The sequence below is a fragment of the Scyliorhinus torazame genome, chromosome 12 (assembly GCF_047496885.1).
Source record: "Scyliorhinus torazame isolate Kashiwa2021f chromosome 12, sScyTor2.1, whole genome shotgun sequence".
NCBI classification, from domain to species: Eukaryota; Metazoa; Chordata; class Chondrichthyes; order Carcharhiniformes; family Scyliorhinidae; genus Scyliorhinus; species Scyliorhinus torazame.
The window spans coordinates 85,150,044-85,177,684 of record NC_092718.1 but is presented as its reverse complement, the minus strand read 5'-3'; the positions used below and the strand labels follow the sequence as shown (position 1 = coordinate 85,177,684).

The 27,641-nt window shown below is 49.5% G+C and overlaps 1 protein-coding gene across 1 annotated transcript in view; it reads left to right on the top strand.

The window, feature by feature from the left end:
* Positions 1-24,452, top strand: part of LOC140387070 (polymeric immunoglobulin receptor-like) — a 183,583-nt gene extending 159,131 nt beyond the window's left edge. The window contains exons 10-12 of the mRNA XM_072470080.1: positions 8,554-8,808; positions 17,506-17,799; positions 23,494-24,452. Of these exons, the coding sequence (XP_072326181.1) occupies positions 8,554-8,808; positions 17,506-17,799; positions 23,494-23,609 (665 nt within the window). The 3' untranslated portion in view covers positions 23,610-24,452. The remainder of the gene's footprint in view (positions 1-8,553; positions 8,809-17,505; positions 17,800-23,493) is intronic.
* The last annotated feature ends 3,189 nt before the right edge of the window (positions 24,453-27,641 follow it).

Here is a 27,641-nt window from a genome sequence, read left to right as displayed (position 1 = left end):
TCCCATAGGGCCCCAGGGTTCACCTCAGAATGGAGGGGTAGCTAGTTCGAGCAGCATCATCTGGCTCTGCCAGCCCTGGCCTCTCCCCGATGTCTGCACCATCGTGTCAACACCTTCGGCGATGCTCCTCAATGACTGGAACATGCTCTGCAGCTCCTCGGCAATCCTACCTGTGACTGGGACAAGCTCCGCAGCGCCTCGGCTATTCCCATCTGAGAGCGGGAAATGTCCCGCAGAACCTCATCAAGGTCAGCCTGGTACTGGGTGACATCTCCCAGAGAGTCGGACATTCTGCCGAGACCCTCAGCCATCGCCGTCACTGACTGTGCGATGCTTTGGACACCTTCACTAATGCTGCTAACGACGTGCACCAAGCTCGCCACTGCAGTCGCCACCCTAGTAATGTTGGTCTTGGTGCCACGCATTGCTGGCACCATTTCCTGTGCCCTCAGCCTCTGGGACTTCTCCTATCAACTTTGGACCTTTGGGAGTGTCGTTGACATCTCTCTCTGAATGTCCTGGCCCGAATGACTCCATTAGCTCCCGGTGATCCTGGGCCAGAGGCTCAACCTCAGGCTTGGACCTAGCTGAGTCCTGGAATCCAGCAGCCCTCCTACTGCTGTCTCACTTGGGAGTTCTAGCCTCCACCTGATGTGCATCAGCAGCTGTGTGCTGCTCACCAGATTGTGCCCCAGAGGCCTGACCACTGCTATTTCCCACCGGGGTGCGTGTCTCTGCGCTGGTGGAGCGCGTGAAATAGGTCGACACCCACCTTCGCCCAGGGGGACGTCACCAGCTCATGGGGCAGAAGCGTCTCAGGAGGTTGCGCCGGCTGAAACCTTTAGCAGGTTGTACAGTTGAGCACCATGTTGGCAATATCATCACTGATGCCCGGCCAGTATACTGCCCATCGAGCCCTCAGTCTGCACTTCTCGACCCCCAAGTGGCCTTCATTTAGTTGGTCGAGAACCAGCGGGTGCCTGCTGTGTGGAATCACAATCCGGTCCAGCTTCAGAATGACACCATCAATGATGGCTAGGTCGTCTCGTGCATTGTAGAATTGTGGGCACTACCCCTTGAGCCACCCTTCCGTCATGTGGCGCATCACACGTTGTAGAAGGGGGACAGCCGCAGTCTCACGGCGAATGTGGGCCAGACGTGCATCAGTAGCTGGCAGATTGGCCGATGTGAAAGCCACCTGTGCTTCGACCTGACATACGAACTCCTTCGCATCTGGCGGCGTGCTCACTGCTCTGGATAGGGCATCCGCCACGATGAGGTCCTTCCCTGGAGTGTAGACCAGTTGGAAGTCGTACCTCCTGAGTTTAAGTAGGATGCGCTGGAGGCGAGGGGTCATCTCGTTCAGGTCCTTGTTTATTATGCTGACCAGGGGGCGGTGGTCAGTTTCGACCGTGAACCGTGGAAGACCATAGACGTAATTGTGGAACTTGTCTAAACCAGTTAGCAAGCCCAGGCATTCTTTTTTGATTTGCACGTAACGCTGCTCTGTGGGGATCATGGCCCGCGATGCATAGGCCACTGGGGCCCATGATGCCGTGTCATCCCTCTGCAGGAGCACTGCTCCAATGCCAGATTGGCTAGCATCAGTTGAGATTTTGGTGGCACGAGACGTGTCAAAAAACGCCAACACTGGTGCCGTGGTGAGTTTGCGTTTGAGCTCCTCCCATTCCAGCTGGTGTGTGTGTTGCCACTGGAACTCTGTGGATTTTCTGACGAGGTGGCGCAGAGTCGTCGTGTGGGAGGCAAGGTTGGGGATAAACTTCCCCAGGAAGTTGACCATGCCAAGGAAGCGTAGGACAGCCTTCTTGTCGGCCGGCTGCGGCATGGCTGTGGTGGCGCTCACCTTGTCTGCATCCGGACGGACCCCTGACCGGGAGATATGGTTCCCCAGGAACTTCAACTCGATCTGGCCAAAGGAGCACTTGGCTCGGTTGAGGCGCAGGCCGTTTTCCCGTATGCGGGCAAAAACGCGTTGGAGACGATGTATGTGCTCCTGCGGTGTGGTGGACCAGATGATGACATTGTCCACATATACGCGCACCCCTTCGATGCCTTCCATCATCTGCTCCATGATTCTATGGAAGACCTCGGATGCCGAGATGATGCCAAATGGCATCCGGTTGTAGCAGAACCTGCCGAAAGGGGTGTTGAAGGTACATAGCTTTCGGCTGGACGGGTCCAGTTGGATCTGCCAAAATCCTTTAGAAGCATCCAGTTTTGTGAATATCTTCGCCTGGGCCATTTCACTGGTGATCTACTCCCATTTGAGTATGGGATAATGTTCCCTCATAATATTATTATTGAGGTCTTTGGGGTCAAAACAGATGCGGAGCTCGCCAGAGGGCATCTTGACACACACCATGGAGCTGACCCTTTGGTCCTGGAGATCCTGCAGCTGCTGCTTGAGGCGGTCTTTAAGTGGCGCAGGAACCCTGCGAGGTACGTGAACGACCGGGATGGCGTCTGGTTTGAGGCGAATTCGGTAGGTGTATGGCAGTGTTCCAATGCCTTCGAATGCCTCCTGGTTGTGGGCGAGGAGCGATTGGAGCTGTGCGTAGAGCTCTGCATCCGGGAAGTCAGACGTGCCGTCTGGAGAGAGAGAGAGAGGATTCGCTGCACAAGGTGGAGAGCCTTGCATGCCTGTGCGCCCAGCAGGGAGTCCTTCGATGAGCCGACTATCTCGAACGAGAGTGTGGCCGTGTGTGTGTTGTGTGTCACCTGGAGCTGGCAGGATCCCATAGCCGGGATAACGTTCCCGTTGTAGTCGATCACCCTGCACCGGAACGGCCGGATTGGTGGTCTGACCTTCATGGCGTAGAAGGCTGACCATGCTATGAGGTTGGCGGAGGCGCCAGTGTCCAGGCGGAAAGTGATCGGCGATCGGTTGACCATTAGGGTTGCACTCCATTCATCGCCCGGATTGATGGTGTTGACCCGGTTCGCATCAATGACCGCAACCTGGAAGGCGTCTTGGTCATCTGTGTCGTCGGTTTAGATGTCGTGATGTGGAGGCTGAATGGTCCGCACGTTCCTGCGAGGTTGTCGGAGATGTGGAAGATCGACAGATTGAGCCGCTCGACAGTAGGCAGCGTAGTGGCCCATCTTGCCACAGCGTGGGCATTGTCGGGTTTTTGCAGGACATTGCCCTTTTAAATGTGCAGCTCCACAGTTGCTGCACGCCATGACGTCATGGCGTTCGTTACGCCACTGCGCATGCACAGTTCGGTCTTGCGTCGGGCGCGCCTGCGCAGCATGTCCCTCAGTGTTGCGGTAGGTTTTGGTGCGCACAAACAAACGCGGGAGGCCTTAAAAAGCACACGAAACGGTCGCCCTCGTCCGGGCCGCGGGCCGGGAGAAACTCGATTGCCTGGACACGTTCGGCCTCGTGGGCGGCCTGGCGTGCCGATTCGATCGCGTGGGACCCCCTCCGTGCTGATTCGGTCGCCTGAAATTGGGCATATCGGCTAGTCGCATTCTCATGCAGGACACAGGCTTCAACTGCAGATGCTAAGGTCAGGCCTTTAATTTTTTGAAGCTGCTGGCGTAGGCCACTGGAGGCAACGCCAAAAACGATCTGGTCCCGGATCATGGACTCTGAGGTGGTGTCGTAACCGCAGGACTGCGTGAGTATGCGGAGGTGCGTCAGGAAGGACTGAAAGAGCTCATCCTTACCTTGCAGGCGCTGCTGAAAGACATACCTCTCAAAACTTTCGTTGACCTCAATGTTGAAGTGCTTGTCGAGCTTGAGGAGGACCGTGTCATTCTTAGCTTTGTTCTCGCCTTCCGCGAACACCAAGGAGTTGTATACATCGATGGCGTGCTGACCTGCGTCAGTGAGGAGCATGGCAATCTTTGTTTCGTCCGAGGCGCCCTGTTTTTCATTGGCTTGCATGCAGAGTTCGAAGCGCTGCTTGAAGAGCTTCCAATTTGTGCCCAGGTTCCCAGCGACTTGCAACGGCTGCGGTTTGATGCGGGTGTCCATGGCTCAGGATGGCAGATTTGCCATCGCCAACCGAGCAAGATTCTCCAGCGTGCAACTAGGGAAGCAAAAGCCAAAGTCTCGGCCTTTTTCTCCAAATGAAGTTCTGGCTGGTCCCATACCCCGAAGACTGCCACTCTCAGGCACAGCTGCACCCTTACCCCCAGAACCTCAGACATCGATTCAGACAGCTGTCCAAAACCCGACAAGTCTGGCAGATTTGCCGGTAGGTATCGATTCACTCACTGGTACCATGAGATGTTGGGTGCTCTGAGGTACAGACGAACCAACACGGTTGCGATTGGTACAACGCAGTTTTATTCCATCTAACTATTTATACATCAGACTTGGTACTCAGCACGTTGTGACTGTGTGAGTGTCTTGCTATGAGGTCCTGGCCCTGTGCTGTCTCCAGATGGACTGCCCAGGAAGTGTCGTGATTCTTGTCTTCTACTGTGTCTGGTCTTGTCTGTGATTGGCTGTCGTGTTATGTGTGCTAATTGGTCCGTTGGTCTGTCTATCATTATGTATGTGTTATGATGTATGTTTGAATATCATGACAGAGGACAAATGTGAATGGTGCCAGGGAGACCCGGCCAACCACACTCACATCTTCTGGGCCTGCCCCAGACTTGTCGGGTTTTGGACAGCTGTCTGAATCGATGTCTGAGGTTCTGGGGGTGAGGGTGCAGCTGTGCCTGAGAGTGGCAGTCTTCGGGGTATGGGACCAGCCAGAACTTCATTTGGAGAAAAAGGCCGAGACTTTGGCTTTTGCTTCCCTAGTTGCACGCTGGAGAATCTTGCTCGGTTGGCGATTAACAGGACCACTCACGGCTACAGACTGGCTGGCAGATGTGTCGGAATTTCTTCGCCTAGAGAAGGGGGACCGTTGAGGGCAGACAAGAGTGCACAGAGCAGAGAGGAATGGGGTGGGGGGGGGGGAAGGGGCAGGTTGGAGGCAGGGAATGTACCCGGGGGAGCATCAGGGAGACAAATGGAAAAAGAGGGGGGAGATCAGAGAGAGAGCCCCCCCCCCGCCCCCCACTTTCAGCGAAGCCACAAGAATAGCAGCAAGATTCACAAAAGGAGGGAAAGAATATAACAATATGAAAGATGGGGCCAGGAGGGAGCACGGCTATCAACAGGGGAGGGGGGTGGGGGAAGGGGGAGCAAGGAAAGGAGGTGGGCCGATAAAAGGGGTATGTGTAAAATTGTGACAGCAGGGTAGCATAGTGGTTAGCACAGTTGCTTCACAGCTCCATGGTCCCAGGTTCGATTCCCGGCTTGGGTCACTGACTGTGCGGAGTCTGCACGTTCTCCCCGAGTGTGTGTGGGTTTCCTCTGGCTGCTCCGGTTTCTTCCCACAGTCCAAAGATATGCAGGTTAGGTGGATTGGCCTTGCTAGATTACCCTTAGTGTCCAAAAAGGTTGCCATGATGTGGAGATGCAGGTGTTGGACTGGGGTGAGCACAGTAAGAAGTCTTACAACACCAGGTGAAAGTCCAACAGGTTTGTTTCAAGTCACTAGCTTTCTCAGGTGAGGAAGAAGCAGTGCTCCGAAAGCTAGTGATTTAAAACAAACCTGTTGGGCTTTAACCTGGTGTTGTAAGACTTCTTACTGTCCTAAAAGGTTGGGTGGGGTTATTGTGTTATTGGGATAGGGTTGTTGTGTGGGCTGGGGTAGGGTGCCCTTTCCAAGGGCCGATGCAGACTCGATGGGCCGAATGGCCTCCTTCTACACTGTAAATTCTATGTAACTAAGAAACATCGTAAATATTCTGTGCTTTATATGTCAAATTGTCAAACTGTTAAAATTGGAGAATGCTAATAAAAAATATTTTGAAAAAGGGAAAGGAGGACTTTGCCTTGATAGCTCAAAACCTCGCCCCTGCTCCGCCATTTAATAAACTCTGATTGTGGTCTCAACTCCACTTTCCTGCCAACCCTCACATGGACCTCGACTTTCTTGTCAATCAAAAATCTGTCTGACTCAGACTCGAATACTTTGATGACTCCACTGCTCTCTGAGGGAGAATTCCACAGACTAACCACCTGCTGAGAGAGGAAATTCCCCCTCACCTCCATCTTAAATGGGAGACCTTTATTTTGTAACAACCCCGGTTCCAGATTCGGACAAGAGGAAGCATCTTCTCAGCATCCACCGTGCACACCCCTCAGAAACTTACCTGTTTTAATAAGATCACCTCTCATTCTTCTAAAACCAATGAGTACCGGCCCAACCTTCTCAACCTTTCCTCATCAGATACACCTCCAGAAATCCGGGGCGGGATTCTGTGATCCTGAGGCTAAGTGTTGATTCCGTCGGAAACGCCATCGCTTTTATCGACGGCGTCAACATGGCCTCAGGAGCAGCAATTCTGGCCCCTACAGGGGGCTAGCACGGCATTGGAGTGGTTCACACCGTTCCAGCTGCTGATCCTGGCGTCAATTGGTCGCCGCGGGATGCGCGCATGCGCAGTGGCACCGGCACCAACGTGCGCATGCGCAGTGGCTTCCTTCAACGCGCCAGCCCCGATGCAACATGGCGCAGGGCTACAGGGGCCGGCGCGGACGAAAGGCGGCAGCCTGCCAGAAAGGCCGGAACGCCGATCGGTGGGCCCCGATCGCGGGCCAGGCCACATCAGAGGCTTCCCCCAGGGTCGGAACCCCCTACCCCCCACAGGCCGCCCCCGACCCTTCCACGCCGAGTTACCAGCGGCTGAGAGCAGGTGTGGATGGCGCCGGCAGGACTTGGCCTTTTCACGATGGGCCTAGAAACGCCGGGCCGGCCGCGTATAGCGGCCCCTGACCGGCGCCGCGCCAACTACACTGGTGCAAATGGCACCGATTCATGTGCCGGCGTCGGGGCGGCGTGGCACGATTCGCACCGGTTGCGGGGTTCTCCAGCCTGTTCCCGCGCTGAGAGAATCCCGCCTCAGACCAGTGAACTTTCTCTTAATTGTTTCTAATGTCCCGATATCCCTCCTTAAGTAAAGGGACCTAAAGAACTCCAGTGTGGTCTCACTAATGCCCTGGACAGTTGTAACAAGATTTCCTGATTTTATACCCCACCGCACAAAGACCAACATTCCATTTGCCTTCCGAATCGCTTGCTGCGGCTGCATTCTGACTTCGTACCGATTCATATGATACAGTGTGATACGTATGGTACCGTGGGCAGCATGGTAGTACAGTGGTTAGCACAGTTGCGCCACAGCTCCAAGGTCCCAGTTTCGATACCCAGCTTGGGTCACTGTGTGCGCGGAGTCTACACGTTCTCCCGGTGTTTGCGTGGGTGTCCTCCGGGTGCTCCAGTTTTCTCCCACAGTCCAAAGATGTGCAGGTTAGGTAGATTGGCTATGCTACATTGCCCTTAGTGTCTAAAAAGGTTCGGTGGGATTACTGGGTTACAGGGTTGGAAGCGTGGGGATAGGGTGGAGGTGTGGGCTTAGGTAGGGAGCTCTTTCCAAGGGCTGGTGCACACTCAATGGGCCGAATGGCCTCCTTCTGCACTGTAAATTCTATGATTCTATGATTCTCATGTGCAAGGACATCCAGATCCCTCTGCACCTCATCATTCTGCAATACCTCTCTATTTTAATCATATTCTAATTTTCTACTCTTCTGTAATGGGCAAGGGGTTTTCAGAACCCCAAAATGTATCATGGAATTCAACCAACCTCACCCTTTAATGGAATTGTTGCTTTTCCTAGCACACGGCTTTTTCCCTAGGGGTGGGATTACAATTATGGACACGTGGGTTTTTTAAACACAAAAAATTGTTTATTCCATGAACTTAACTTAACATCTTAAATAAACATTGGATCTCTTAACACCCCTTACTTCAAAGATAACTAAGAAAATATTGCAACAGTAAATAACTCCTTAAAATGTTCCTTCAAACTTCCAAGAGACTTAACACCTTTAAACAATATCACATCAGGTTAAAGGATATATTTTCTGTAGAATGGCAGAGATATATTACCTTGGTTGACTTCAGCTCCAGCACCTTGCTTTCTTCCTGCAGCTCTCTGGAAACACACAAACACACACCGACTGCTTTTTACAACTGGCTTTCTCCCTTCAAGCAGATCACAGCAAACCAGAACTTCTCAAGCTGCTGTCTCAAACTGGCTTTCTCCTTTTAAGCAGTTCACAGCAAAACAGCCAGGCACTTTTAAACTACTCTCAGCAAAACCAGCCAGGCACTTATCTAAACTGCAAAACTAAACTGCAAAATGGCTGACCTGAGCTCAGCCCCACCCACTCTCTGACATCATTGTTTTCTTAAAGGTACATTGCTTAAACATCCATGTCTTAAAGGTACCCTCACATGACACTTCCTACCAAAATATTGCAGTCCTCCTCAGTATTGACTATCCACACAATTCAGTGCCATTGTGAATTTTGAGTCTGGCGGATGTACAAACCACCCAGTGTTAAATATTGATATTTCTCTCCCCAGATGAACCGTCGCAAGAGTGGAAAGGTGGGATTCCACAACAGGTGACAGTGCAGGAAGGTTCGTGTGTACAGATTCCGTGTCATTACAGTTATCCATCGTGTCTGGGAAACCAATCGAGAGGAATCGGGAAGATCGCAGATAGCCTTTCACTCCACGGATCACAATCACAAGTTGTCACGGTTCCGCCACCGGATCCGGTTGTCTGGAGACCTGAAAGATGGCGACTGTTCCCTGGTAATAAACAATATCACATGGGAAGATGCAAGACCTTATTATTTCAGAATAGAATTTGACAATGGTCCCAGCCATAGTTATCACCCTGTTACCCGGCTTCATGTTTCTGGTAAGTGCTGGGTTAGAATTACTCAACAATTCACATTCAACACTCAACGCGAAATAACATAAACTATAATTTTACGAATTGTAATCATTTCTTGTTTTCAGATTCACACTTTTCATTTGTTCCAAGTCACAATTTACAAGGGAACAGGGTGATGATTCATTCAAAAGGCTGGTTTGCTGATTAGGATTAATTTATTTGTACCCATGATTATTGATTTAACACAAGCACAGATTAAAAATCACGAGCGAGAAATTGAAATTGCAGTGTAAGAGTGAACAGAATTAAGATGCTAATGCCTGACATAGATGATGATGTATCACTGACATCGATCAGTCATGTGTTAGACTCCCGAGAGAGAGGGGTTGGAAACATTCCCAGGAGCAACGTGTCCACTCTGTAACCTGGGTAGACACAGTCCAAATAATCATATGTTAAGCTAGTATCAGAGTATGATGACAGTCTGTCCGATAACCTCGAACGTCGCAAAGAGTCCACAGATCAGAGGGACCATCCAAACAAACAAAAAATCTGCTTTGTTTATCCACTTCTGGAAAGTAAATTTCACAATAATAATCCAGCATTAAAATGATCAGATATGTTACTGTGACCTTAGGCTGGATTCTCCGTTTCAGCGGCTAAGTGCCGGCTCGAAAAGAGAATTCACAGGAGTTTTACAATCAAAAAATTGGCACCGACCGCTCACTGATTCTGGGACCGGTGAGGGGCTAGCAGCAGCACTGGTGAAACTCTCGGCTCCCACGCCGAAAACTGCCAGAGAATGGCCGGGTCCCTGGCTGCGTATGCACACGGCTGAAGGCCTGCAGCAGCCGCGCGGCGCAACATGGCGTCGGCTGTGCGCGGACTGGACCCGCTGTCTGCTACCCCAAAGGCCAACCCCTGGTGACCCCCCACCAGTCACCCCAGCCCTCAAGGAAGCCCCCACAAGCCAGCACAGATCCCGGCCCAGTGTGGCGGCGTGAGACACAGTCCACAGACACTACACTGGGTTCCCGATCGCTGAGACCACAGGTGTCCCGCGCCGTCAGGAACTTGGCCCATCGGGGGCGGAGCATCATGGTAGGGCCTGCCGGTGATGCGCCAATGCCATTGCAATGCCGCGCGACGTGATTACGCCATTTCATAGAATTTACAGTGCAGAAGGAGGCCATTCGGCCCATCGAGTCTGCACCGGCTCTTGGAAAGAGCACCCTACCCAAGGTCAACACCTCCACCCTATCCCCATAACCCAGTAACCCCACCCAACACTAAGGGCAATTTTGAACACTAAGGGCAATTTATCATGGCCAATCCACCGAACCTGCACATCTTTGGACTGTGGGAGGAAACCGGAGCACCCGGAGGAAACCCACGCACACACGGAGAGGATGTGCAGACTCCGCACAGACAGTGACCCAAGCTGGAATCGAACCTGGGACCCTGGAGCTGTGAAGCAATTGTGCTATCCACAAGGCTACCGTGCTGCCCTGAGGGCAGAGCATGACTGACCGGCGTCAAGCCAGCGCCGGCCCTAATTTAGGCGTCGGAGTTGATTCTCCACCCGATCGGCGATTATGATATCGCCGTCAGGCAACAGAGAATCCAGCCCCTTATTCATACAATCACTGAAGTGGTCAGTTCCTGTTGATTGGGCTTTAATTCTTCTGACACTCAGTTCGTTTCTCCATTTCTTCGACAGCAGAGCTAGTCCCTCGGGTTCCGATGTGTTCAAACATTTATATTTTTTAGGGGATGAGTTTATGATATTAGGAAGTTAAACTATCTACTGATGAAATAAATAGAATAAATACTAAAATCATAATGTGCAATATTGAGTGATTGATTGATTGATATTTATTGTCACAAATATCGAAGTACAATGATAAGTATTTTTCTGCGGCCAAGGGAATGTACACAGTACGTACATAGTGGACAAAAGAATAATCGACAGAGAACATTGACAATGGTGCATCAACAAATAGTGATTGGTTACAGTGCGGAACAAGGACAAACAAGGGCAGCATAGGGCGACGTGAATAGTGTTCTTACAGGGAACAGATCAGTCAGAGGGGGAGTCATTGAGGGAGTCTCGTAACTGTGGGGAAGAAGCTGTTCCTATGTCTGGATGTGCGGGTCTTCAGACTTCTGTATCTTCTGCCTGATGGAAGGGTCTGGAAGAGGGCAAAGCCTGGGTGGGAGGAGTCTCAGACAATGCTGTCTGCCTTTCTGAGGCAGCGGGAGGTGTAGACAGAATCAATGTGCGGGTGGCAAGCTTGTGTGATGCGCTGGGCTGAGTTCACCACACTCTGCAGTTTCTTGCGATCTTGGGCTGAGCAGTTGCCTACCAAGCTGTAATGCAGCCGGATAGGATGCTCTCTATGGCACATCTGTAGAAGTTTGTGAGAGTCAATACAGACATGCTGAATTTCCTTAGCTTCCGTAGGAAGTAGAGACGTTGTTGGGCTTTCTTGACTGTTGCATTAATGTGAGTGGACCGGGGCAGACTGTTGGTGATGGTGACCCCCAGGAACTTAAAGCCATCGACCATCTTTATTTCGGAGCCATTGATGTAGATGGAGGTGCGTGTCGTGCTACGCTTCCTGACATCGATGATCAGTTCCTTGGTCTTTTCAGCATTTAGAGAGAGGTTGTTTTCGGTACACCAAGCATACAAGTGATCTATCTCCCTTCTGTAGTCTGATTCGTCGTTGTTTGAGATACCACCATGGTCGTATCATCCGCAAACTTATAGATTGAATTGGAGTTGAATCTCACCACACAGTCATGTGTGCACAGGATGGACAGTAGAGGACAGAGCACACATCCTTGTGGGCCTCCGGTGTTGAGGACTATTGTGGAGGAGGTGTTGTTAACTATCCTGACAGATTGCTGTCTGATGGTGAGGAAGTCAAGCACAGGGAGGGGTCAATTCCAAGATTGCAGAGTTTGGTTATTAGTCTTGTTGGGATAATGGTGTTGAAGGCGGAGGTGTCATCTATGGACAGCAGTCTGACGTAGGTGTCCTTGTTGTCGAGATGTTCGAGTGTTGATTGTAGGGCCAGAGAGGTAGCATCTGCTGTGGATCGGTTACTGCGGTAGGCGAACTGTAATGGATCAGGACCATCTGGGAGGCTGGTGTTGATCCGTCTCCTAACTAGCTGTTCGAAGTATTTCATGATAACAGATGTCAGAGCCACCGATCGGTAGGCGTTGAGGCAGGCTACCTTGTTCTTCTTTGGTATTGGTATTATAACAACTTACTTACCTTGCACTGATTAACAACTTACTTACCTTGCAGGTCAGCTGCTTAGTTCGGGAGTGAGAGAGAGCTGGGACCTTAGAAACAGCGCGGGAATTTGAAAAAGCGCGGGAGCTGCGAGGCAGAGGGGACCGTTTAAAAGGTCGCTGCCTCGGTGAGGTATGTACTGATTAACAACTTACTTACCTTGCAGGTCAGCTGTTTAGTTCGGGAGTGAGAGCCGGGACCTGAGAAACAGCGCGGGAATTTGAAAAAGCGCGGGAGCTGCGAGGCAGAGGGGACCGTTTAAAAGGTCGCTGCCTGGGTGAGGTAAGTACTGATTAACAACTTACTTACCTTGCAGGCCCAGTCGATTTCAGCAGGAGCGGAGCAGGCTAGTCCATTTCAGCGGGGGCAGTGCGGAAGTGATTTCTGGGAGGTAAGTCTCTCCTTTAAATTTCTTTTTTTAATTTTAGTGTTTAAGGTGGGAACAGGAAGTCAACCCGCGGACTTCTGGGAAGACCCTCACCAATAAATTCTGGTGGAGAGGAAACCCGAGACACTACACGTGTAGTGTCTCCCACCCACCCTCCTCCTCTAACCTAATAATAAAACCCATTGGTGTGAGGTAAGTACTATATTTTATTATTGTTATTAATATTTCAAAAAAAATTTTAATAAAAAATTTAATTTAGTTGTTAGCCAGATCTTGGTAGAAAGTTAGAGGGATGGCAGGGAAGGGAGTGCAATGTTCCTCCTGCAGGATGTTTGAGGTGAGGGATGCCGTTAGTGTCCCTGCTGATTTTACCTGCAGGAAGTGCTGCCATCTCCAGCTCCTCCAAGACCGAGTTAGGGAACTGGAGCTGGAGTTGGAAGAACTTCGGATCATTCGGGAGGCAGAGGGGGGTCATAGATAGCAGCTTCAGGGAATTAGTTACACCAAAGATTGGAGATAGATGGGTAACTGTAAGAGGCACTGGGAAAAAGCAGTCAGTGCAGGGATCCCCTGCGGTCGTTCCCCTGAGAACCAAGTATACCGCTTTGGATACTTGTGGGGGGGGGGACTTACCAGGGGTAAGCCATGGGGTACGGGCCTCTGGCACGGAGCCTGTCCCTGTTGCTCAGAAGGGAAGGGGGGAGAGGAGCAGAGCATTAGTAATTGGGGACTCGATAGTCAGGGGCACAGATAGGAGATTTTGTGGGAGCGTGAGAGACTCACGTTTGGTATGTTGCCTCCCAGGTGCAAGGGTACGTGATGTCTCGGATCGTGTTTTCCGGGTCCTTAGGGGGGAGGGGGAGCAGCCCCAAGTCGTAGTCCACATTGGCACTAACGACATAGGTAGGAAAGGGGATAAGGATGTCAGGCAGGCTTTCAGGGAGCTAGGATGGAAGCTCAGAACTAGAACAAACAGAGTTGTTATCTCTGGGTTGTTGCCCGTGCCACGTGATAGTGAGATGAGGAATAGGGAGAGAGAGCAATTAAACACGTGGCTACAGGGATGGTGCAGGCGGGAGGGATTCAGATTTCTGGATAACTGGGGCTCTTTCTGGGGAAGGTGGGACCTCTACAGACAGGATGGTCTACATCTGAACCTGAGGGGCACAAATATCCTGGGGGGGAGATTTGCTAGTGCTCTTTGGGGGGGTTTAAACTAATGCAGCAGGGGCATGGGAACCTGGATTGTAGTTTTAGGGTACGGGAGAATGAGAGTATAGAGGTCAGGAGCTCAGATTTGACGTCGCAGGAGGGGGCCAGTGTTCAGGTAGGTGGTTTGAAGTGTGTCTACTTCAATGTCAGGCGTATACGAAATAAGGTAGGGGAACTGGCAGCATGGGTCGGTACCTGGGACTTCGATGTTGTGGCCATTTCGGAGACATGGATAGAGCAGGGACAGGAATGGATGTTGCAGGTTCCGGGGTTCAGGTGTTTTAGTAAGCTCAGAGAAGGAGGCAAAAGAGGGGGAGGTGTGGCGCTGCTAGTCAAGAGCAGTATTACGGTGGCGGAGAGGATGCTAGATGGGGACTCATCTTCCGAGGTAGTATGGGCTGAGGTTAGAAACATGAAAGGAGAGGTCACACTGTTGGGAGTCTTCTATAGGCCTCCAAATAGTTCTAGGGATGTAGAGGAAAGGATGGCGAGGATGATCCTGGATAAGAGCGAAAGTAACAGGGTAGTTATTATGGGAGACTTTAACTTTCCAAATATTGACTGGAAAAGATATAGTTCGAGTACATTAGATGGGTCGTTTTTTGTACAGTGTGTGCAGGAGGGTTTCCTGACACAGTTTGTTGACAGGCCAACAAGAGGCGAGGCCACATTGGATTTGGTTTTGGGTAATGAACCAGGCCAGGTGTTGGATTTGGAGGTAGGTGAGCACTTTGGGGACAGTGACCACAATTCGGTGACGTTTACGTTAAGGATGGAGAGGGATAAGTATACACCGCAGGGCAAGAGTTATAGCTGGGGGAAGGGAAATTATGATGCCATTAGACGTGACTTGGGGGGGATAAGGTGGAGAAGTAGGCTGCAAGTGTTGGACACACTGGATAAGTGGAGCTTGTTCAAGGATCAGCTACTGCGTGTTCTTGATAAGTATGTACCGGTCAGGCAGGGAGGAAGGTGCCGAGCGAGGGAACCGTGGTTTACCAAAGAAGTGGAATCTCTTGTTAAGAGGAAGAAGGAGGCCTATGTGAAGATGAGGTGTGAAGTTTCAGTTGGGGCGATGGATAGTTACAAGGTAGCGAGGAAGGATCGAAAGAGAGAGCTAAGACGAGCAAGGAGGGGACATGAAAAGTATTTGGCAGGAAGGATCAAGGAAAACCCAAAAGCTTTCTATAGGTATGTCAGGAATAAGCGAATGACTAGGGAAAGAGTAGGACCAGTCAAGGACAGGGATGGGAAGTTGTGTGTAGAGTCTGAAGAGATAGGCGAGATACTAAATGAATATTTTTCGTCAGTATTTACTCAGGAAAAAGATAATGTTGTGGAGGAGAATGCTGAGCTCCAGGTAAATAGATTAGATGGCATTGAGGTACGTAGGGAAGAGGTGTTGGCAATTCTGGACAGGCTGAAAATAGATAAGCCCCCGGGACCTGATGGGATTTATCCTAGGATTCTCTGGGAGGCCAGGGAAGAGATTGCTGGACCATTGGCTTTGATTTTTATGTCATCATTGGCTACAGGAATAGTGCCAGAGGACTGGAGGATAGCAAATGTGGTCCCTTTGTTCAAAAAGGGGAGCAGAGACAACCCCGGCAACTATAGACCGGTGAGCCTCACGTCTGTAGTGGGTAAAGTCTTGGAGGGGATTATAAGAGACAAGATTTATAATCATCTAGATAGGAATAATATGATCAGGGATAGTCAGCATGGCTTTGTGAAGGGTAGGTCATGCCTCACAAACCTTATTGAGTTCTTTGAGAAGGTGACTGAACAGGTAGACGAGGGTAGAGCAGTTGATGTGGTGTATATGGATTTCAGCAAAGCGTTTGATAAGGTTCCCCACGGTAGGCTATTGCAGAAAATACAGAGGCTGTGGATTGAGGGTGATTTAGAGATGTGGATCAGAAATTGGCTAGCTGAAAGAAGACAGAGGGCGGTGGTTGATGGGAAATGTTCAGAATGGAGTTCAGTCACAAGTGGAGTACCACAAGGATCTGTTCTGGGGCCGTTGCTGTTTGTCATTTTTATCAATGACCTAGAGGAAGGCGCAGAAGGGTGGGTGAGTAAATTTGCAGACGATACTAAAGTCGGTGGTGTTGTCGATAGTGTGGAAGGATGTACCAGGTTACAGAGGGATATAGATAAGCTGCAGAGCTGGGCTGAGAGGTGGCAAATGGAATTTAATGTAGAGAAGTGTGAGGTGATTCACTTTGGAAGGAATAACAGGAATGTGGAATATTTGGCTAATGGTAAAGTTCTTGAAAGTGTGGATGAGCAGAGGGAACTAGGTGTCCATGTACATAGATCCCTGAAAGTTGCCACCCAGGTTGATAGGGTTGTGAAAAAGGCCTATGGGGTGTTGGCCTTTATTGGTAGAGGGATTGAGTTCCGGAGTCAGGAGGCCATGTTGCAGCTGTACAGAACTCTGGTACGGCCGCATTTGGAGTATTGCATACAGTTCTGGTCACCGCATTATAGGAAGGACGTGGAGGCTTTGGAGCGGGTGCAGAGGAGATTTACCAGGATGTTGCCTGGTATGGAGGGAAAATCTTATGAGGAAAGGCTGATGGACTTGAGGTTGTTTTCGTTGGAGAGAAGAAGGTTAAGAGGAGACTTAATAGAGGCATACAAAATGATCAGGGGGTTGGATAGGGTGGACAGTGAGAGCCTTCTCCCGCGGATGGAAATGGCTGGCACGAGGGGATATAGCTTTAAACTGAGGGGTAATAGATATAGGACAGAGGTCAGAGGTAGGTTCTTTACGCAAAGAGTAGTGAGGCCGTGGAATGCCCTACCTGCAACAGTAGTGAACTCACCTACATTGAGGGCATTTAAAAGTTTATTGGATAAACATATGGATGATAATGGTATAGTGTAGGTTAGATGGCTTTTGTTTTGGTGCAACATCGTGGGCCGAAGGGCCTGTACTGTGCTGTATTGTTCTATGTTCTATGTTCTATTACGGTGGTCTTCTTGAAGCAGGTAGGGACCTTGGAGCGGCGAAGTGAGGTGTTGAAGTGATGTATTGGCTGTAAAAACAATGTTGTTTTTTGATCTTTGTTTAAAGCATTGAGTTTAAACCCGTTCAGAAACATGCCCAACTTTCTTTCACTTTCTCCAATAATTTTCCGTTTCATCAATCTTCCAGAAAAGAGAGGTTTGTATTTTGCAGGTCGACTATGTAATCTGATTTAAGTTCCACTGCACCACGTCTTTGTCATAAATGTAAACACCAGTGTCCCTCGCTTGCCTGCGCTGTCTTTGTTGTTTTTGATGATGACACTTGTTTGGGTCTCACAGCTCAGGAAATTGACAAAAAACATCGCTTACCTTTCACCACCTCAACATGTCCCAAACAGATTCACAGACAATTAAATAATTTCTGAAATAATTTCTGAAATTGCAGCAGCTAATTTGTGCACAGCAAGCTCCCATAAACAGCGAGGTGATCAATAACCTGATCATCTGTTTTAGGAACAGGTTCACAGATTGTTTCAAATTGTTTCTGTCCTGATGGAGACAGGATAGAATTTAAATTTGTCAAATTGTTGTGAACATAATGAACCAGTTCACCATGAACTGTGAGCAGCTCCTCCTCCCTCGCCCGAGGTTGTCAATTGGAGTGAAAGAGTATTAAGCTGAGTGACAGACACTCTACTAGCTCTGAAAGTAGGAAATAATCTCTCAGGTCTGATATTACCCTTCTAAACGGGCTTTCTCTTGTGTGAATGTGATTTCTATTTGAACTGGTGCTTCACTTTACATATATTTATCTAAAATGATCCATCCTGTGTGTCAGATTTCACAGATAAACCCACGATTTTCCCTGCTGAAATTATTGAAGGAAAGCGTGTGGACATAAGCTGCACCTTCAACACAACGTGCAACGCAACAGCACCTGTCTTAACCTGGGACACTCCCACTGACGTACCTGGATCAGTCTCAAACACTGTAACTCAGCATGGCGTCACTCTGACCTATACTTCTGTTCTGAGCCTGACCCCATCACTCAAACACAACGGACAAAATCTCACCTGTAGAGTGAGATATCCATCTGTTTCATCGGAGCGGACCCTCGTACTAACTGTGACCTGTAAGTATGGACATCTTTCACTCTACATTAAAAACAGAATAAAAATTAAGAACAGAAAAACTGCCTTTGTCATGGAGAAATATTAAAATCTTTCTCTTATCGTGTCTTGGGAACGTTTGAGTGGTTCACACCACTCTTTGGCGCCGGTTCCGCCCGCCCGCTGGTTGGGGGAGAATCCCGGCCCTTAACTCCACCCAGTAATTACATCATCCTATTAAGTTGAAATCTAAGTAATTCCACAGGAAATCCCCTTAATCCAAACAAACCTGTGTTACCCAAGCTTTTTGCGTTGCCTTAATTGTACCCCTGGCTCCCAAAACACACTTGTCTTTTGAATCAGGATTTCTTTTAAAAACATGACTGCAGCAGTCACACACACTCTGACCCAGACTTTTAACCATTACTGCTCCAAATACCGAAAATACAATCTTTCTGAAATTCCGACATTTATCACACCTGTCAAGTGCCAATTGCTAGACTGGTGCTGGAGTGGTTGGTGCAGTGCCAACCGGCGCCGAATGGCCTCCGCTGGCTGCGCGAGTTGGCGCATGCACGGGAGCGCCAGCGTGTTCTGCCGCATGCGCAGAACCGCTGCCGTGATCCCTGCGCATGCGCAGGGGGTTTCTTCCACGTGCCGGCCATCGCGGAGCTTTACAGAGGCCGGCGCAGAGGGAATGCCCCCACGGCACAGGCCCGCTCACAGATCGGTGGTCCCCGATCATGGGCCAGACCACCGTGGGGGACTCCCTGGATGCCCCCCCCCCCCCCGAGGACTCCGCAGGCCGCCCTCAGAGCCAAGTCCCGCCTGTATGAACCATGTCTATTTCATGCCAGCGGGACAGGCCGAAAATGTGCCGGAGAATCGCCGGGGGGGGGCGACTGGCAACAGTCCCCGACTGGCGCAACGTGATTCCCGCCCCCGACAAAAAACCGGCGCCGGAGAAATTGGCAGCCGGCGTTGGAGCGGTGGGGCGGGATTCCCACTTCCCACCCAAGATATCAGGCATTTTGCAGAAAAAGCAGTTCAGTTGAGCAGTTCAACTGTGAGTTAGAAGGAGCTGTGAGCAGAAGTCAAGCAGTTTACCCTCACCGCAGTTCAGTTAAAAATACATTTGTGGGCAGATTAACAGTCTGCCCAAGCAGTTCAGACTTGTCTGAGAACAACGTGAGGTGCAACAACTGAGAAGCAACTTCTGAATAAATACAGCCAAAGGTTCTGTGCTGGGTCCCATATTGTTTGTCATTTAAAAAAAAAATTAAGGGTACCCAATTGATTTTTTCCAATTAAGGAGCAATTTAGCGTGGCCAATCCACCTACCCTGCACATTTTTGGGTTGTGGGGGCGAAACCCATGCAAACACGGGGAGAATGTTGAAACTCCACACGGACAGTGACCCAGAGCCGGGATCGAACCTGGGACCTCGGCGCCGTGAGGCTGCAGGGCTAACCCACTGCGCCACCGTGCTGCCGTTTGTCATTTCTTAATGACACAGACGATTGTGTGGGGGGAAGATCAGTTGCGGATGACACAAAGATTGGCCGGCTGGTTAACAGTGAGGTTGAGTGTCTTGGGTTAGAAGAAGATATTGACGAGATGGTCAAATCGGCAGAAAAGTGGCAGATGGAATTTAACCCTGAAAAGTGTGAGGTGATAAACCTCTGAAGGAGTAATGTGATAAGGAAGTATTCAGTGAATGGCCTGACACTGGGAAATTCCATATGGGACACTTGGCTTCATCAGTTAAGGCATAGATTACAAAAGCAGCGAGGTCCTGTTGGAGTTGTGAATTTTGGTGAGGCCACAACTGGAGTACCGTGTGCAATCCTGGTCACCACATCATAGGAAGGGAGTGCAGAGGCGATTCACCAGGGTGCTGCCTGGGATGGAATATTGAAGTTATGGAGAGAGATTGGATAGGCTTGGGCTCTTTTTGCTGGAGCAGAAAAGACTGAGGGGTGACCTAATCAAGGTGTACAAGATTTTGAAGGGCATGGACATGGTGCATAGGGAGCAGCTGAACCTCTCAGTTGAAGGGTCAGTTACGAGGAACACAAGTTCAAGGTGAGAGGTAGGAGGTTTAGTGCGGATTTGAGGAAAAACCTTTTTACCCAGAGGGCGGGGACGGTCTGGAATGCACTGCCTGGGAGGGTGGTAAGAGGCGGGTTGCCTCACATCCTTTAAAAAGTACCTGGATGAGCGCTTGGCAAGTCATAACATTCAAGGCTATGGGCCAAGTGCTGGCAATGGGATTAGGTAGGCATGTCAGGTTTCTTTCATGCAGCAGTGCAGACGCAATGGACCGAAGGGTCTCTTCTGCACTGCATTATTCTGTGATTCGATGACATTTTTGTCATGATATTTAGGTAAACATCACAGCACGTACATACATACTGATGGACAGATCAACGGACCAATCAACACACACACAACACCACAGCCAATCACAGGCAAGAGCATACACAGTACAAAACAGGGAACACAACAATTCCTGGGCATTCCAGCAGGAGACAGCTCAGGGCACAGAGCTCCTAGCAAGCCTCTCAGACATCCACCATGTGCTGAGTGCCACTACAAGATAGTATTAGGATTAGGTCCACAGATTCTAGGGTTATGATCGAACCTCAGTAACCAGTTTACCACTGTAAATAAATGCTAGCAATAAAACTGAGTTGTACCATTCGCAACCGTGTTGGTTCGTATGTGTAGCAGAGTACCCAACGCATCAATCTTCATGTCACAATGAACAGAACAAGTTCCAACAATGAACTGTGGTTGGAGATTCCTCACGTTACATCCAGGGACACTGGAGACTATGAGTGTGCGGCAGAGAATGAACATGGAACAGTGGAGGGATCCATAACCATCACTGTGGAATATGAGTGTAAACAGACTTCAACATCTCTCATACATTTAAACATATGCATATGCACACACTCACACATGTATAGACCCAAGTAGACACATTATCAGACACACAATTCCACATGTATGTTCACACACCAAGATTCCCTCAGACACAAACAGACTAGCACATACACCTGTGGGTTACCTGACCTCCCTCAATATTGCACTGAAGTGTTGGCCTGGGTTCTGGGCTTTGTGTTCCCATTAATATTTATGGAGGAATGTGGAAATTACAAAGTCTATCACATACTTTCACATGCTGAAAGATACTAACATAAGCTCTCTGGCTCTCTCTCTTCTTTAAAGGAACATCACAAAGCTCAACCCTTCAAAAAGTCATCCACCTAAACCACTGCTTATGTGGCTCAGTGTCAAATTTTGTACGTGTATCTTAAAGTAAGAGAGAGAGGTGGAGGGATTTAGGGAGGGGATTCCTGTTTATGAAAAGCTTACATCATGTTCTCACCTTTCCAGTGACCATTATGTCCTTGCCCCTGTTGATAATGGGGACGGTCCGTGCAAACGTCACATTGTATTTACACCCTCTCACCAGTGGTGGCACTGCAGCACTTCCTTCTTGTGTCTCCCAGCTTCTCAACCTGCACCAAGTTCCAATCAACTACACCTTCCAATTTGTTACACGTGTCTTAGTTCACTGGAAATATAATTTTTCTTTCAAAATGTAGATTTGATTAATCAATTGATTCAAACCTTTATCAGTGATCCCTGAAGGGTTTACACTCTGCAGGAAGTAGAGATTTGATGAAAACCTTTTCACCCAAAGGGTGATAGAATCTGGAACTCACTGCCTGAAAGGGTGATAGAGGTGGGAATCTTCACAACAATTAAGAAGCGTTTAGGTGAGCACTTGAAATGGCAGAGTAAACAAGGTGATGGACCAAAGACTGGAAAATGGGATTCGAATAGATAATTGTTTCATGGCCAGCACACACATGGTGGGCTGAAGGGCCTTTTTCTGTGCTGTAAAACTGTATGACTCAATGGCTTTGACTCTAAAGGGCTGGATGTTGGGAAGTTCATCTTTTCCCAGAGAATAGGGAGCTTCTGGAATGTACTGTCAGCTGATGTGGTGGCTGCTGACTCTCTGACGCCTTTAAGAGGGATCTGGAATGGTTACAGTCTAGGAGGGAGATCTTGGAATCATAGAATGAAACAGCACAGAAGGACGCTATTTGGCCCATCATTCCTTTTCCAGCTCTTTGAAAGCTCTGTCCAATTCGTCCCGCTTGGTCTTTTCATAAGGCAATACGCTACAGGAGCAAAATTCGGTCATTCCGCCCATCGAATCTGCTGCACCATTCAATCATGGCCGAGGTTTCTCATCCCCATTCTTCTGTCTTCTCCCCATAACCCGTGATCCCCTTAGTAATCAAGAACCTATGTATCTCTATCTTAAACACACTCGGTGGCTTACCTCCACAGCCTTCTGCAGCAATGAGTTCCATAAATTCACCATTCTGTTGCTGAAGAAATTCCTCCTCATCCCTGTTTTAAAGGATAGTCCCTTCAGTCAGAGGCTTTGCGATTTGGTTCTAGTTTTTCCTACAAGTGGAAACATCCTCTCCATGTCCACTCTATCCAGGCCTTGCAGTATCCTGTAAGTTTCAATGAGACCTCCCCTCATTCTTCTAAACTCCAATGAGTACAGACCCAGAGTCCTCAACCGTCCCTCATATGACAAGTCCTTCATTCCAGGGAGTATTCTTCTGAATCTCCTCTGGACCCTCTCCAAAGTCAGCACATCCTTCCTTTGATACGGAGCCCAAAACTGCTTACAATATTCCAAATAGTGTCTGACAGAGCCTCATACAGCCCCAACAGTACACACCTGCTCTTGTACTCTAGCCCTCTCAACATGAATGCCTTCCAAACTGCCGACTGAACCTGCACGTTAACCTGAAGAGAATCCTCAACTAGAACTCCTGAGTCCCTTTGTGCATCTGATTTCCAAAGCCTTTTCCCATTTAGAAAATAGTCTGTGTCTGTATTCTTCCTACCAAAGTGCATTAGCTCACACTTTTCCACATTGTATTCCATCTGCCACTTCTTTGTCCACTCTCCTAGCCTGACCAAGTCCTTCTGCAGCCTCCCTGCTTCCTCACTACTATCTGTCCCTCTACATATCTTTGTATCATCTGCAAACCTAGCAACACTGCCCTCAGTTCCTTCTTCCAGATTGTTAATATATATTGTGAGTAATACTGGGAGTGAGTTCCACATTCTCCCCACTCCCTGTGGAAGTGAGTGCAAAATTCTCCCCACTCCTTGTGGGAGCAAGTTCTACATTCTCACCACTCCCTGTGGAAGTGAGTCCCATATTCTCCCCATTCACTGTAGGAGTGAGTCCCACATTCTCCCCACTCCGTGGGTAAACATAGGAACAGTTTATTAAACGGAGCAGGTAAGTCCACAGGGGGGCAGTCTGTCACAAGCTTCCCGACTTTCACACACATCCGAGATGGATTTCCACCCTGCGATAAATGTTTCTGGATTTTTCTGATACACAATCCTGCGCACAGCAATTCAGGAAAACATTGGACTGGGAGTCAAACAGGGCAATGATCCATTCTCACCAATGTTCCACGCTAAGGTGAAAGTTCAGATTGTCCAACCTTAGAGTGTCTACAATGAAAACATTCAGGATCCATTTAATCCCAGTGCTTCAACATTTCAGCAAATGTCGCAGTGATATTCAGTTTGATTGTTCAGCCAAAGTGAGAGATTGAAAGCAGAGAGTAAATGATGATTTCTTTCTGTGTGTTTTCTAGACAGTGGAGGAGAGAATCTGGACGTGATCCTGATCCTGGGAATACGAGCTGTGATATTCACTGTGGTTGTCGTTATCACTGTCGCTGGGATTTGTGTCTGGGAGACGAACAGTTAAATGAAGTCCTCAGTCTGTTTAAAGCTTTGTGCAGTAACAATCTCGTCTGTCAGTGCAGCCAAATACCGTGTGATAGTGGGTTAGGTTACAATGAAACTAGTCACTGGTTCTGGTTAGAATCACTTTAGTGTCATCAAGTCATTCCGGCATAGAGGTAGGCCATTCAGACGACTGAGTCCATGCTATCTCTCTGTAGAGTGATCCAGTCAGTCCCATTCCCTTTGCTCTATCCGCTCAAGTTTCCATCCAATTTCCTTTTGAAATCATTCATCGTCTCCGCCTCCACCCCGTTGGAGCAGCAGGTTCCTCGTCATTACCGCTCGCTGGGTAAGACTAATCTTCCTCACATCCCCCTCGCCCAAAACTCTAAATTTGACAGGGTGACAGGAGCACTGTTTTCAGACAGTGCAGTGCTCCCTTAGTACTGACCTCCAACAGTGCATACTTCCTCATTCTGACCCTCTGACAGTGCAGCACTCTCTCAGTACTGTCCTCCAACAGTGCAGCACTCCCTTGCTACTGACTGTCTGACAGAATAGCACTCCCTCAGTATGGAACCTCCAACAGTGCAGCAGTCCCTCAATAAGTACCCTCCCAACAGTGCAGTACTCTCTCTCAGTACTCACCCTCTGAAAATACAGCACTCTCAGAACTGGTCCTCTGACAGTACAGTACTCCCTCAGTTCTGACATTGGTAATTATCGATCTCATTCATGAAGATAAATCTCTGTAATGGGGTCACAAACTAATGAAAAAAAAGTAGTTTTGAGCGATTTACATTTTTATCGGTGAACATTTGAAATAAAGTATCGCTTTAAGTAAGTTTCATTTGATCTTTCTGTGCCTGGGAGGGTAAAACTTATAGTTAGATTCATGCTGGACAAAGGTGTTTGTATATGTGAGCGTTGATTAAGTTCCAATTGTGATTCTATTCTGCATCGAATGGGCAATGGTGTGAAGAATAATAGTCCAGCAGTGGTGAATGTTGCTTAGCACCTGGAGGCCCTTTTAAGGAAAAAAAATGCTTTTCAAGTTGGAGTGGATACATTGCAGTTGGAGAAAGGACACTGGGGCGTGAACCTCTCTCAACTCTGCCAGGTGAAGCTGGACAGGACAAGGAAGTTGAAAAGATGCAATCCAAGTAACCAGGGAATTGGGGCTGAAAGCACATTTATGTCGACTGAAGTGAACAGAGAGGAAGGTTTTGTGAGGGCCACGAAGAATCCAGCACGAGTTTTAAGGATACAAAGTAATAACATTTATTTACAATAACATATATATATATATAACAGCAGCAGCAACTTCCCTTGCTGCACACTCCTTCCTGCTGGTTCCTAAACTGGCCAGCTTTATTTATACTAGGAGTTTACTAATGGTTTCTCCGCCCCCCTCATTGGGGAAGCTCCTACTCCCACAGGATTGTGGGATTGTCATTAGTCCCCAGCCAATGGTAAGTAGGCAGGTTATAACATCCCTCCCCCCCAAAGTCCAAGGAATCCACCGAAGACCCTGGCGAAGGAGGACGTTGGACTCGTTTTGCCGCAGTTATACGCTCACATATAACCATTTGCACGCGATGCTGGATCAGGCGGCGCGTAACGAGACGGAGACTGGCGCTTCCGTGATGAACGGCGCAACGGTTGTACATCCACGGCCCGTGGACCCGAGGATTCCCCCTCTGATGCATCCTGTGTCTCCATCTCGGAGTCAGAGTCTGCTGTCTCCGTCATGTCAGCGTCTTTATCTCCATTTGGTCCTGTAACGACCTGCGCAGGCTTCGAGTGAGGCACCAGTGTAAGATTGTGAGGACTACCTTCCCTTGTCTCTGGTCTCTGCGGCTGTAGAAATGAGGTCCGGGGGCGGGGAATCTTTTGAGGGGATAGTCTTCTGGACCGGACGTGGTCTTCATGTTTGCGCTGGAGACGACCCTGTGCTTGCACCTGGTAAGATATAGGGCCCGTTTGGTGAAAGATTACACCAGGAACCCACTGGGCACCACCAGCAAAATTCCTAACGAACACTGGGTCACCGGGCGCAAACTGCCGAATCGGCCAATGCCGAGAAAATCCCTGTCCCTGCTGTTCTTGTGCGCGGCGTACTTTCGTGCCAATGCCCGGGAAAAACATACTAAGGCGGGTGCGAAGTCTCCGGCCCATTAGGAGTTCTGCGGGAGCTACCCCAGTCACCGCATGGGGGGTGGTCCTATACGTAAACAAAAAGCGAGCCAGTCTCGTGTCCATTGATCCGGAAGACTGCTTCTTTAGGCCTCTTTTGAATGTCTGCACTGCGCGCTCTGCCAACCCATTTGAAGCCGGGTGGTAAGGGGCAGATCGGATATGGTGTATGCCGTTCATCTATGTGAACCTCGCAAACTCCTCACTCGTGAATGGAGTGCCGTTATCCGTGACCAGCACCTCGGGGAGGCCATGCGTACAAAACGACAACCGCATCTTTTCAATTGTTGCGCAGGACGTTGTCCCCTGCATCTTATGCACCTCTAGCCATTTAGACTGGGCGTCAATTAATAGAAGGAACATGGATCCTTGAAAAGGGCCTGCGAAATCTGCATGCAAGCGTGCCCAAGGCCGCCCTGGCCATTCCCAGTGATGTAGGGGCGCAGCCGGCGGAAGCTTCTGATGCTCCTGGCAAATGGAGCAGTTTTGGGCCACCTGCTCAATGTCGGTGTCGAGGCCTGGCCACCAGACATAACTCCGGGCCAACATTTTCATTTTGGTCACACCTGGATGCCCATTGTGCAAGTCTGTTAGTATCAGCTCCTGGCCTTTTTCCGGGACAATCACACGCGTCCCCCACAAGAGGATGCCGTCTTCCACGCTGAATTCTGACAGCTTGGAGGAAAATGCCCGCAACTCGCCTGGGAGCTGTCTATGCTGCCCACCATACAGGACTATGTGCCGAACCTTTGACAGGACTGGCTCCGTCTGGGCCCACTCACGGACCTGTGATGCCGTGACAGGCAAGGTGTCCATAAAATTTAGGGTTGCAACCACCTCACCGGTCGTGGGGGTCGACATGGGGCCGGTCGATAAAGGCAATCGGCTCAGTGCGTCGGCATTTGCTATCTGCGTACCTGGTTTGTGCTCCAGAGAATACTCGTATGCAGCAAGCAACAACGCCCAGCGCTGGATCCGTGCAGAAGCAATGGGCGGTATTGGCTTATCCTCTCTGAAAAGTCCAAGCAGAGGCTTATGATCAGTCATGATAGTGAAATGGCGGCCATACACGTACTGGTGGAAGCGTTTCACCGCAAAAACCACTGCCAGGCCCTCCTTCTCGATCTGCGCGTACTTTTTCTCCGCTGCAGTCAATGTGCGGGAGGCGAAAGCTATCAGTCGCTCGCCCCCGTTCTCCATCTTGTGGGACAGGACGGCCCCAATACCATACGGGGATGCATCACATGTGACGAGCAAAGGCTTTCCAGGATCATAGTGGGTTAGTAACCCAGACGACGACAATTGTTGCTTTACCCGCCGGAAAGCGGTTTCTTGCGGCTGACCCCAAACCCAGGTGTGACTTTTCTTTAGCAGAAGGAGCAAAGGGGCCAGCGTAGTTGCCAGATTGGGGAGGAACTTCCCGTAATAGTTTACGAGACCGAGAAAAGAACGAAGATGCGAAGTGTCAGTCGGGGGCCTGTTGAATTGAACGCACCTTCTCTGCGACGGGGTGCAAACCTTCGCGGTCCACCCGATAACCTAGGTAGACTACTTCCTTTGCCTGAAATACGCACTTTGTGCGACATAAACGGACTCCAGCCTCCGAAAGGCGTCTAAGGACAGCCTCCAGATTTTCCAAATGTTCCTGCTCCGACATCCCTGTAATCAAAACGTCATCTAAGTAGGCAGCAGCTCGTCGTAAACCTCTCAAAATGCCCTCCATAACACGTTGAAAAATTGCGCAGGCAGGGGATACTCCAAAGGGCAACCATGTATATTCATACAGGCCCCGGTGTGTATTAATCGTTACATATGGTCGGGAGGCAGGGTCCAGCTCCAACTGCAGGTAGGCGTGACT